At 42.5% G+C, this 12,371-nt stretch overlaps 1 protein-coding gene across 3 annotated transcripts in view; it reads left to right on the top strand.

The window, feature by feature from the left end:
- The window catches only part of SPPL2B (signal peptide peptidase like 2B), a 30,716-nt gene extending 21,873 nt beyond the window's left edge, over positions 1 to 8,843 (top strand). For 2 of the 3 annotated variants that reach the window (XM_051810654.1, XM_051810656.1), the window contains exon 15: positions 83 to 8,843. In XM_051810654.1, the coding sequence (XP_051666614.1) occupies positions 83 to 370 (288 nt within the window). In that variant the 3' untranslated portion in view covers positions 371 to 8,843. The remainder of the gene's footprint in view (positions 1 to 82) is intronic. The other variant, XM_051810655.1, reaches the window with a different exon arrangement.
- The last annotated feature ends 3,528 nt before the right edge of the window (positions 8,844 to 12,371 follow it).

Raw genomic sequence — 12,371 nt, forward strand, 5'->3', positions numbered from 1 at the left:
TTAACCTTCATCTTGTAAGACCATCACTTCTGATAACTGGTTCTTGCTTTCCATCATTCTGACTGTGATCTTCCATTCACAGAAAGACCTACCTCAGCCTCCTGTGGTGATAGCCCCTGTCAACTGCCCCGAGCTTCCCAAAGACAGCAGCGTGCCAGCCCCTCCAGCAGACACAGAGCAGATGACCAATCCCACCCTGCACGTGAAGGAGCTGCGTGGCCCCAGCTCAGCTGAAGAGGAGCTGGCTGACACCAGCACAAAGACAGACCAGTCAGAAATCTCTGTGGCACAGAGGGAGGAACCAGCTGCTCAGAATAAGGACAACCCCGAAAGCAAATGCCTAAATGCAGAGCAAAGCCAGCTGGAATAAGTGGTGTGATAAGAACTCCTCACTTTCCCTCACAAACATATCCATATAAAACCAGTATGTATTTAGGACTGGTTCAGTAGGGTTTGCATTCACTGAGGAACCTCGCTGGGAGTCTGATCAGCAAATCCAACAAGGAATGTTCTGCCTCCAGCTTCGGTACAGCTACACCCTTCAAACATCCTTCTGAAATATGGTGCTCTCCAGGAGTTCTGATGTGTGGGTTTCAATGATCACTCTGTTAGTGGATGCCTTTGACCATTTGTTCCATTTGCATTAGGCCAGGGTAGCATTAAGAGTCTTTATTTACCCAGTACTCTGTGCTTGTGTGGTTGTTTTGCTGCTGTAGCATGGTGTAGGTTACCGTGGAGGAAAAGCATTGAACAAGTCTGCTACAATGCTTAGTTGAGAGAAACATGGTTGTTTGGGGTTTTTTTAGCACTTTCCCTATTATTGCCACCTTTTACTTTGCTTCTCCTGACTTGTCAAAGCCATTGATATAAGGGAATGCTTTAGTATAAACTTTTACATTCAGGAAATGCAGAGAATGGTTAAATTACCATTACTCTGAAAGGATTTACACTACCGTGGTGCATTAAATGCATCTCTTAACTTTTGTTTTTACTTCTAGTTACCTGGGTTGGCTACTAGTCTAGTTTAAAAGGCAGGGTGAGTGGAGCTCCAGGAGGCTTTCTAGTCATTCATATGAACTCTAAGGGCTGTCTCTGATAACAAACAAGGTTGGTCACAGAATGCTGCTTGGAAGCAACTGCATATTAAGAATGTTTTAGAAATGAAATACAAGCCAAATAGGTAAGAAAATGGGTAGTAACACTGTACTAAACAGGCAGTATTTTCATTGGGAAAATGTTAAAGCAGTAAAAGTTCATGTGTTTTGGGGCTTTGAGCTTCTATTTGTTGTTCATTCAAGGACTATAATTGTGATTTCTAATTTCGAAGAAAACTGGTTTTTTCTATCCCAAGGGAGCACATATGGTGCTACAGATAGTTGTGATTTAAAGCTACTTGCTGCTCAGTTAACTTAACCAGCTGCCTAAGTCATGTTTTGTCTTTGTCCCAAGAGCAGGCAAAGCGTGGCCTGTCAGGTTCTGGAATGAACCTGGGATCTTACCTATTGGTTTGCCTGTCTTGCTACATGACATTGTGAATTTAAATTGTGATTTAAATTTGCAAATTTAAAAATTTTGGGGTGCAGCTGGTCTTACTTTATATTCCTGAAATTGTGTGTTTGAGTCTCTAATGCATCGACTTTTATACATAGAAGGATGATGTGATTTGCATATTACTTGTTCCATCTAAGTATATTTGTCTTTATCAGAGGTGTCTGTTCTACACTTAAATTGCAATTCCAGAAAGCCTCAAACACTTCACATGAAAACTGAAACAGAAAATGGAAGTGTTATAGGATCCTCAAACATGATTCCAGATTGCATGGGAGAAATGCTTTTCAGAGTATTTGAGAGCCAAAAAATGTCACTTACAAAAGTATTGTCACAGTGATGCCATCAGAGGCATTGCTGTTGAAATTAAGTCTCCAGTTGGCTTGTTGAGTTGCAGTTCAAGGGCTTTTTTTTTTTCATGTCTTGTCTATTAAATATCAGCCTTTTTTTTTTTTGGCTGTGTCTTCCAAAAGTTTGCCCTGTGTTTTTTGGGAGATAACTTCTGTGGGCAGTGGTAGCATTCTTAGAATGTGAGTGGCTTTCTGTAAAACCACACTGTGGCTTCAGAGTTTCACCAGCTCCTGCTTAAAGCCTTGAGCCTTGTCTGACAGGATGATCCACTGAGGTTTTTGGAAGGCTTGCTGAGTCCAAGGGCCAGCAATTACATTTAATTTACAAATTGCTCTAATGGAGGGTGGTACTAAAGAGATCTGGTTTTCAATCTCCTCTTTAATGGACTGTTACTTTGGCCAGCAGTAATCTGATCCAGTTATTACTAATAAAAAGCAGCAGAGAAATTTTACTGAAAACTTCAGTCAGCTGGATTATGACTTAATTTTTAAGCCATTGTGTAAGTATGTATATTAAACTAAGAGAACAATCTTGTATTTAAATAATGAACTGATAAATAACAAGAAAACACGTTGAAGACTGACTGAAGTTCTATCATTTTTGGCCTTGATTGTCTCTCAGTCATAACCTTTGGAGTGGCTTTGTACATACTTAAAAACCAGTAGCTTCCTGATAATGAAGCATTAAGTTTTATCATCTACTTGAAAAGTGTATTTCAGCATTTGTGTGATTAGGAAATAGTTTGCTTCTCAGACTGTTCATAGCTCAGTTCAAATGGAAGAAGTGATCACACTGAACTCGAGGGCATCTCAGAGTTGTGTTGCTCCCACTGGGTCCTGGGCAGGTCTGCAGGAGGACCTGCTCCACCTCAGCTTTTGGGGACTTTCCATCTACTTTTAACTGTGACCTTTTTGTTTTTCCCCAAAATGCAAAGAATGAAGAAAAACCCCAAACAGCTCCTCAGTGCAGCATCTGCAGTGAAAGCATGTGAAGTGGCAACAATTTACCCAGTGACTATCCCAGTACTGTACAAATCAGGTGACCCTGGTGCTCCAGTTTGGCTGTGACTGTTTAGTCCTTGATCCTGGGCAGTTCAAGCACTTCCATCAAAACCCAAGGCTGTACCTTTTTGTCTTTCAAAAACCTCCCTGATCAGCTTAATTTAAAAATTAATGTTGTGTAGGAAAATGTGAATATCAGTTCAACGTGGCTGACTCTGATTTTATTTGCTGATTGCAGATACACATCCCCCACCAACCTAGAGTTTAAATATTTAAAGTAATGAAAGTAATATTAATGTTAAAAGTAATGTTGATGGGCTTCTTGTTTATGTCTTTCACATACTAAGTCTTTATTTATCTTTCTAGAAATTCAGTAAGGATTTTATTCCTGAGAACCTGTATGTGTTCAGGGGAAGCATTTCTTTTAGCCAAACAAACAAATCCCAACAACAACCAACCCCACTAAAAAAAATCCTTTAATAAAAAACCTCAGCTCTTTGGATCACAACAGTGAGGATCAGGTTCCTTCCTCGTGTTTGTTTGGGACTGTGCCCTTCTGAAGGGTTGTACAGATGCAGCTGAAGGTAGAATGGAACCTGAAAGACTTTACCAAGGGTGACAGATAAGGGAGAAGTATCCTAAACCCTTTTTTAATTGTACCAATTTTATTTTTTCTTGTCACAAATTAAGACCATTTAAAATGAAATATATAAAAAAAAAAGAAACAGAAAAAAATAGAGCCAAAAATACATTGTTTTTACCACTGGCAGTAAAAAAAAAAAACACATCCACCTATGTAAGAATTACACTTGTGAAAATATCTAATGTTTTCTCTGAACTTGAACAGGTGCCAGGCAACAGAAAATCTGCAGCACAGCCTATTTTCTGAAAGGTTTATTAACCTGTTTCATAGACAACTTCGTTGAGAAAACTGTTGATTTCCAAATTTCTTGAATGTTTTTCATGATGTCTTGGTCTCGGATAATCAGTCAGGCATTTCCCTCAGTGTGGCTTTTGTTAGCAATGTCTTGCAAGTCCTGACAGTATTTTTCAGCCACTCACAGTCCCGTGTGTCAGCTTTGGTTTTTCCATCCCCTGTGCACTGCTCTGACTGGGATCAGGATTATCATGGACTTTAGTGCCTGGTGACTTCTGAGTGTGCTGGAAGGTGACTGCAGAGCCAGCCAGAACCCTGTGCTGAAATAACAGCCCTGTGAGCTTGCAGGATGTGGCTGCAGTTATTAGTGAATTAATCTGCCTCTGGGAGATGCTGTGAATTTACCTGCAGCTCTTTAAAAAAGCCTGTATGGGGTGTTTGGGATCAGTGTTGCCTTGAAGTTAAAGCTCACATGCAGCTGTTTTAGTGCAGGTTCCTGCAGTTGTTCTTGTTTTTAGCCCAGTGGTTGGGTACAAGTTTCTGGTTTCTTGCACTACACAGGCTGCATAGGACATAAAGCCCTGTAATATTTCTTAATGCCAGCTCCACTGACTATCAATGAACAAAACTTTTTTGTGCATGGTTTCATTGTTTGATGTGTTATTTGTTGTACATTTGGGTGACTAAGCTGGCTGAGCAGCACTGTGCATTAATGTGTGTCAATGCTTGGCACAGGTGTGAAATACAGACACACCAACAGATCTAAACATTCATCCAAAGCCTGCAGAGATGGTGCCTTTTGCCATGACAAATACAATGTTTTAAGAGGAAATCTGTGTCAGGGCTGCATCTTCAGGCAACTGTGGTTGAAGGTCCAGAAAACATCAGCAACAAGGAACAATGAATCTTTAGGTATTTTAATTTCACATGTGGTTTCCCAGCTGGGGCAGGGCATGAAAACAGAGCTGCACTAACAGCTTTTCAGTTTAGGTTTCTGTGCCAGTGGTGCTGGGCAGGGTGGAGAGGGGGAGGATAAGAAAAAACTGAAGATGGCTCAGAAAGCACGAGGAGAGTCAGAACGAGAATGGCAGTGGAAGAGTTTACTCCAAAGAGAAGACCCAAGACCATGTATGATAAATATCCAAAAATCTGAAACGCTGCTGCAAATTGGAAAAACAATTTAATGCTGTTACAGCATGAACTTTGTCACAGAGTGCTCAGTTTCTCTCTCACCAGTGCTGTCAGGGAGTTCTGTGAGCACCGTGACTGACAATTCGGATCTTGTGACACAGACTGGGTCTTTTGCTAATTAAAGGTGATAAATCCTCTGAAAGGAAACCACATCAAGAAAGCACATGTTAGATAGCTGCAGGGCTCTTTCTACTCCTTTTTTTTTAGGGTTTTTTTTTTTTTTTTAATGTTTAATTTGTTGAATTGCTTCTGGCATCCTGAAACATTTCAGAACAGGACAGCTTTGTGTGCTACCAGAAGCTTCCTATGGGCACTGGCCTAAGAGAACTGTCTCTTCACTGATCCTCTGTATCTTCTGTATTTATCAATTATGTGTTCTTCTATGAGGCTTTCACCTTTTCCAGTTTTGCAGGTAAATATTCAAATTATGTGGAGTAAAGATGACATTTTGCAATCTGTAGAGATAGGTGATAAATAATGTGTCTAAACTGGATTTTCTTGAATTGGGAACTAGTACACTGTACACAGTCATCCACTATTTCAGGAACTAGTAGAGGACTTCACTTCATGTGATGCAGTAACTCAGACTTGGTTCTGTTTTCCCAGAAGGTGCTGGTGAGTCCAGCAGACAAGAGCTACAGGTGCTTGTGCTCCTGCAATAATTTGGAGCCACCTTCCTTAGCTGAAGGTGGCATTACAGTTTATCAAGTTTCTCATAATATTTTCCTGCATGTTAGCATGCAAGTTTAGCTCCAGACACCAAACTTCATCCAGGTGTTTGTCTCTGAGAGATAAATCTGCAAGCTAGAATGTTTTGTTGAGAACTGCTGACACACATGTGCTGTGTGTTGTGAACTGACCTTGGGTGTTTAGTGTGAACACTGGTCAGCTGAAAGTGTGCAGAGACACAGTCTCAAAGTGGACTAGTTATCACCAGCTCATACCCCATCCCTGGAAGTTCAAGGATGAGCAACCTGATGTTGTAAGTGGCATCCCTGTCCATGGCAGGAGGTCGGAACGAGACGATCTTTGAGGTCCCTTACAACCCAAACCATTCTGTGATTATAAGATTCTATCACATCTCCTAAAAAACTTGGTGACTCGGGCTGGTGGGGAGCCCTGCAGCAGCAGACAAGCAACACCTCATAGTCAGGTGCTGCTGAAACATCTCCAGCCCTGAGAACATGACATGAACAGCAACGTGCTGTTCAGTGGGACCGGTGAGTCCAACGGGGCTTCCCCCAGCCCAGACCCTCAGGGTTGGGCTGTACACAAGGGTCGTAGCTGATATTTCCAACACAATAACCTTTTCCTTAAGCCAGAGATTTGTAAAGGAAAGAAATAGCTCTTTTCATCTGAAACGTGCATCTGTAATCAGGGAGGTGCCACAAACCTGCCACTTCTGTTGTGGATCTGAGCTTTGAAGGCTGGGATGGGGGGAAGCTGGTGATGTTTGGGGAGGAGCTCAGTCCTTCACAGTCCTTGACATGCCCTCCACAGCAAGAAACCAGGAGGGGATTTTATTATTCTGCTCTGACTGAAGGTGTTCACATTGAACAAAAACTTCAAAACAGTGGGTTCAGGGTTAGTTTGACCAAAAAAAACCCACAGTGGTGCAGTTCATTCTGGTTTGGGTCATAATCTGGTTTTTTTCATAGTTGTCAGTGGAGACTTCAAAAAATGTAAATGACAGATGTTAGAGCAGCCCCTAAGTTGGCAACAAGCCCATGTAGGAGACAGGCTGATTCTCCAGTGCCCCATCAGTGGGAATGGTCTGTGTTTGCTGGGGTGAACACGTTGCCCACTTGTCTTCAACTCTTGCTTTGCCACTTGTCCTCTCCAGCAACCTTTTGATTCTCAGACTTTCATAGAGCCAGCACAGGCTGTGGGACAGCAAGAGGAAATCTCTGTGTCTGATGCTCTCCTGGTGCTGTCTGAAAAGCTTGGAGCAGGGAATTGGCCACTGTGCCCAGCCTGGCACCTGGGTCGTGTCATGGGGCTAAACACACTAAACCTTTTTGACCTAGAAGGAAGTATGAGCTCTGGTACTTTCAGCCTAGCAACATATGAAACAAAACTTAACTGTTTAAAGAAAAATCTGGATTTACAGCTGTGCCCATGGATGCTCTGCTCATTCCTGACCTTGTTTCCTCAGGGCTGGAGGGAGTGGGGTCTGGTAACCCCCTGGCAACCCACCCTGTGACCCCTGCTAGTGTTTGCTGTACCAAAACAGAGTCAGAGGTGCTTTAGCTGGAGGCAAAAATCAAGCAGTATAAAGAGGATGTAAGAGATGAGAGCCAGACCCATTTGCTTAATGCTCGTTTCTTGGATGCTTGACAGTAGCTGCTTTTAGTGAGGAAGTTGATTTTTGGAAGGTAACATTATCAGTAGAACAGTCTTAAATTTGTCTGGTGTCTTTGTGGAAGGACTTTGTGATGGTGTTCAAATAATAGTATGTAGGCTAGTGCTGTGAGGAGTGCAAACTACAGGTTGTTAATTTTAGTGCTTGCAAATGCATCTAACTGCATATGTGCACATGAGGGAGAAACTTAAAGCTCATTTCAGTTGCTGAAGGCAAGTTTCTTGTGATCCAACCTATGGTATGTTTTTTGCTATTTTAAGATCTTCTATGCAGTTTGGCCCCTTAATTTAAAAAAAAAAGAGAAAAAAAAGGAAAAAATACAAAAAAATGCACTAAAAAACAACTCCTCCCCCAGAAAAAAAGAATGGGGAAGAAAGTTGGCCAGTGGGGGGAGATTTGTGTGAAAACTTAGAGTATTTTTCCTGCAGAGGGGCTACTATTTCCAAACAAGCAAGCTGTGGAAATGAGGTGCAGATGGGACATAAAGAATGAGGGATCTCGTTCTCTGTAAGGGTGTGGTCAGGGATGCAGATAAAACGAACCTCTTTCCCTGATTCCCTCGTTTTTATCTTGTATTTCCTCTCCCTTGTCAGTCAGTCAGTCCTACACACCATGCAGGTCAGTCCATGGTTGCTGGGCTGTTGACCCCCATGGGAAGAGGGTCCCTCTCCCCTCACAGAGGCTGGGGAAGGTGCAGCACTTGCTGGGTGATGACTTGCAAAATTGTGCATGATATCTACAAGGAGGGATAAATCAGTAATTCTGTGGTTGTCTTTATCTATGGTACAAGGAAGATATTTTTTCTGCTGTTAATATTTGCAAGTGATAACGAAGAACTGAGTGTGTCACCTCACCTGTGCTGGCAGGAGGAGAGAGCTATTGCAAAGACCAAGGGGAAAAGCAATGTTGTTTCCACACAGCAAAATACATTTTTTGTAAACATTTCTGTTTTTCCAAAACTGTAGGTCTCTACTGTAACATGTGCATAAGATTTTTGTTTCAGTCTGGGTGGCTTTTTTCCCACCCTGTGTGTGGATCTTCATGGTTTTGATACCAGCCCTCCCTCTTAACTGAATTACAGCCTTGTATCCAATTGCACAGCATATCATAATATATATATATATATATTTTTATATATGTAAATACATTGTAATACATAGCATTTCCAGTGACCAAATGTAGATTTGCTTCTTCCTTCTGCGACGTAACACGGGGAAAAAACCCTATTTCAGAATTAATGGGGGAATGACAGAATCTTAGGACAAGAGATGAGAAATATCCCAGGGGTTTCTGCAGAGGGAATTTTGCATGGAGTAATGAAGCCTATTTCAGGCATATGTGGATGTGAGGAAAGAAAAACTTGAAAATAACTGGTCAACTGAAATTGTGGTGGTTTGGTTTTTTTCCTCTCTGCTTTGCTTTTAAAAAACACTGGAATTTCCTTTAGTCTGTTTTAGTTTAAAACTGTAAAAATTTTCTAAAACTCTTCAAATAAAGATACTAAATTTTTGAACCGAGTTTTGCTATTTTTGTATTTCACCTTTACATTTGAAATAGGTTTTTTTTTATTGCTTGCACCAGGATGTGATAAAATGTCTTTTGAGATTTAATTTAAAGCCATGTGATCAGTTGTACTGATAAATTGGGTTTGGCTACTCTGCATGTTATAGTGCTGTTGCTTGGGAAGGAAGGTGGTCACTAACAGTCCATATTTCTAAAAAATACTAAATATCTCCTGAATTACAAGGTGTATCCAGGAACAGTACAAACTGACAACAGGTGCAATTCCACTCTGTGTTTCTGTTCAGTATGCCCTGCATTTCACTTTTAGATAGGCAATGCAGCTGGGGAGACAGAAATTGAGAAATTTCTTGTGTTATCTGGCTCTTAAAAAAAAAAAAAAAAAAAAGCAGTTGCAGCAAGACAGCCTTTCTGTCTGGACTGTCACTGCTTCCATTCAGACAAGGAGGGTTCAACAAAACCTGAAAGACTGGTTTAGTGTTAAATAAAGGGTACTAAAAAATTAAGATACAGTCTGGCCACAAAGCTCATCCTAAGGTATTCTACACCTCAACCTGTATTAGTTAAAACAGTGCCTGGTATTCTAGGTTTGAATATACACCTCTGTGCTGGAACAAAATCAGTGCAATGAACAAGTTGTGTGACCTCTTTATATTCCTGTACCTGGTTATTCCTGTGTGTGTTGCATAGGCAAGGACAGAGCATTTGGGTTTTTTGGGGTTTTGTTGTTGGTTTTGTGGGGTGTTTTTTGGTCTGGTTTGGTCTTTTTTGAGGAGGGGCTGTGAGTTTTTTGGGATAGTTTTGTTTGGGTTTTGTTGTTGGTTTTGGGGGTTTTTTTTAGCCCAAATTATAGGTCTTGGCACAGAGTGATGCTCTGATGGGGAATGAAGCCATTCAAAGAGGAGGAGGTCGACTCCCCTTGCAGTGGAGCTGGCCCAGGGTTCTCCCCCCAGTGCCACAGGTGCACCATCCATCACGAGTGAAGATCTTAAAACATTCCTGGCATTCCAAGCCACTCCCACTGCCTTGGGCACTTGCTGAAGATCTGTCCCACCTGACCGGTTCTGTGCCTGCAGGAACAGTCTGTGGTGACTATTTACAAGCATTTTCTCTCTGTACACCTTGTTCCATTTCACAGGACCCCCTCAGGCAGCTGTGGAAGCACAGGCTGGATCCTCCACATTCTCCATCCAGGATTATTATGGCTCAGGGGGTATCTCTGGTGCTGCCTGAAGGCTGGCTTCGGGGCACACTGAAATTCCCACTTGGAGATCTTCTGTGCCAATTGCTGAAATGTTTTCTTGTGAAGACCTTGAGTTTCAAACCAGCTCATTGTCTCTGTGCAGGTGATTAAGGGGGGACCACCCAGGGACTCAGTGATTTTGCTGCACTGCTGTGCACACAGGACCAGCCCTGACCCCCAACCACACCACAACTAAAAGACACACTCAGATAAAAGACGTTTGCTACAAGTTCCAGAGCTCCTGCCACGTATCCCAAACGATTTCATACTTTCTTTTTTTTTTTTTTTTTCAATTTTAGCAGGGAATGAAGGTTGTGTGTCATACACAGCAAATAAGAGAGAGCTTCCCACTCACCATAATGAACCACAGCAGTCCAGAGTTCCAGCATTCATGGGCCCGGTGCTGTTGTGTGAGCAGGAGGTGGAAAAAAAGTTACCTGAACAGAAAAATAGTGATGGTGAGTGAAAATGCAAGGCTCTGAACTTCTTCAGCATTTGAGCATAACATTAGGTGTGAATCTGTGGTATTTTTCTTTTGGTGGGAACTTTATTCGAGCCAACAGTATTTTGAATTTTGATCTCTGTTTTTTCTGTTTAAGTACAATTCCTGTTTGTCAGTCTCCACATCCATTCTCTTCACTCTCACCTCCAAAACAGATTTGACTCTCTAGATCACCTCTGCAAGAGTTCCTAGGAAAGAGATGCAGCACTGGGAAGAGGTGTGCTGTGTGTCTCCAGCAGCTCTTGGGAATCACTCTGCTCCCAGCAGGTGCTCCTGAGCAAGTCCAAAACTAGAGCCAGTGGCTCTAGCCCAGGAGAATCTTCCCTGATATTTTTAAAGGACTGCTTTTTTTTTTTTACTTCTGCCCAACTGGTTAACCTACAGTGGAGCAGAAGCAGGAATCTACTGCCATATCTTATTTTTGGGTTGATGCAGTAGATCAGGACAGCTGTCATTAGTTCTTGCATAAGAGTTTTCCATAAAAAATGTAGATCCTTTAGGAAAGCATCCCAGGTATCCATCAACATGTTCTTAGGGTGTTTAGCCTCCTTATGGTCGTGTAGGTCTCCACCCCCTGCTAATGCACAGCCATCCAGCCCAGCCATTCAACTGCTCTGGGTTTGCCTTTGTGTGGGAAAGTCCTTCTTTTCCTTGAGGATACAGGGAAACACCATCTGAGCAGCAATCCTTGGCCTGCTGCCACTGCCTGGATCTGTTTGCTTCCCAATGTGGGAATGGACTAGTCCAGGCAGGGAATATTAAGGAACTGTGTGCACTCTCTGCTGTGGGGTTAATCTATCCCGGGGGAAGAATTTTTCCATCTTGTTGAACTTCAGAAGGTTTCTTTTGCCCTGTCACCTGTACTCTGTTACTTCATTATGGTCATGTCAGGCACAGCCAGGAGCTCTTCAAAGCTGGCAGGAGTATCCACAGCACCTACTACAGTGATTAGAACAAGAGTCCTATTCACAGAATCCCAGAATGGTTTGGGTTGGAAGGGACCTTGGGTTGGCAGGGACACCTTCCACTAGCCCAGGTTGCTCCAAGCCCCGTCCAACCTGGCCTTGGACACTTCCAGGGATCCAGAGGCAGCCACAGCTTCTCAGGGCAACCTGTGCTAGTGATCATACCCATGGTGCCTTCTCACCTAACTTTGTGCTTGCTCCCAGCCCCTCCAGCAGGAGCGCAGAGACTACTGCTCCTAATTTCTTACCTATTCAACCATTAATCCACCACTAGATTTTGCTGGTTTCTTCTCCTATTGCAGCCATATCTCCCCTCCTCCCCTTACTGCTTTTGGGGTTTGATCAAGCAGTTTTGTCTTCTCCATTCCCACAGAGATATGTGCAGGCTCTTCTTTATCTGCTGAACTTTTAGAAGGATGTCAGTCCCTCGCTCAGCTGTTTCATGGGGATGATCATGTGCACACAGTCAGAAAGGACAGGAGCTACTTCTGTGTTCACTGGCTCACTTATAGCCAAGTGTGTCCAGATTCAGAGATAGCTGCATTGCCCTGGTTCACTGAACCTTCAGGAAGAAATTTAACCAGCCAAGTCTTCATTACTGGTGCTCAGAACAGGTTTCAGTGGTGCTCAGTCTGGAGAGATCCATGGGATGGCAGATGTTAGGAATGAAAGAATGTGCTCCAATCAAAACCAAAGAAATCTCTGTGATAGTTTTATAATTTAAAAATCCTACGTTCTTTCATTGCTTTGCCATTAAACACATGAAATGCTGAAGTTTGCTGTTAATGTTGAAGCTTCTTAGAAGTGGCA

The sequence above is a fragment of the Manacus candei genome, unplaced genomic scaffold, assembly GCF_025592945.1.
Source record: "Manacus candei isolate 608988 ecotype Guabito, Panama unplaced genomic scaffold, ASM2559294v1 h1tg000078l, whole genome shotgun sequence".
In the NCBI taxonomy this organism is placed as follows: Eukaryota; Metazoa; Chordata; class Aves; order Passeriformes; family Pipridae; genus Manacus; species Manacus candei.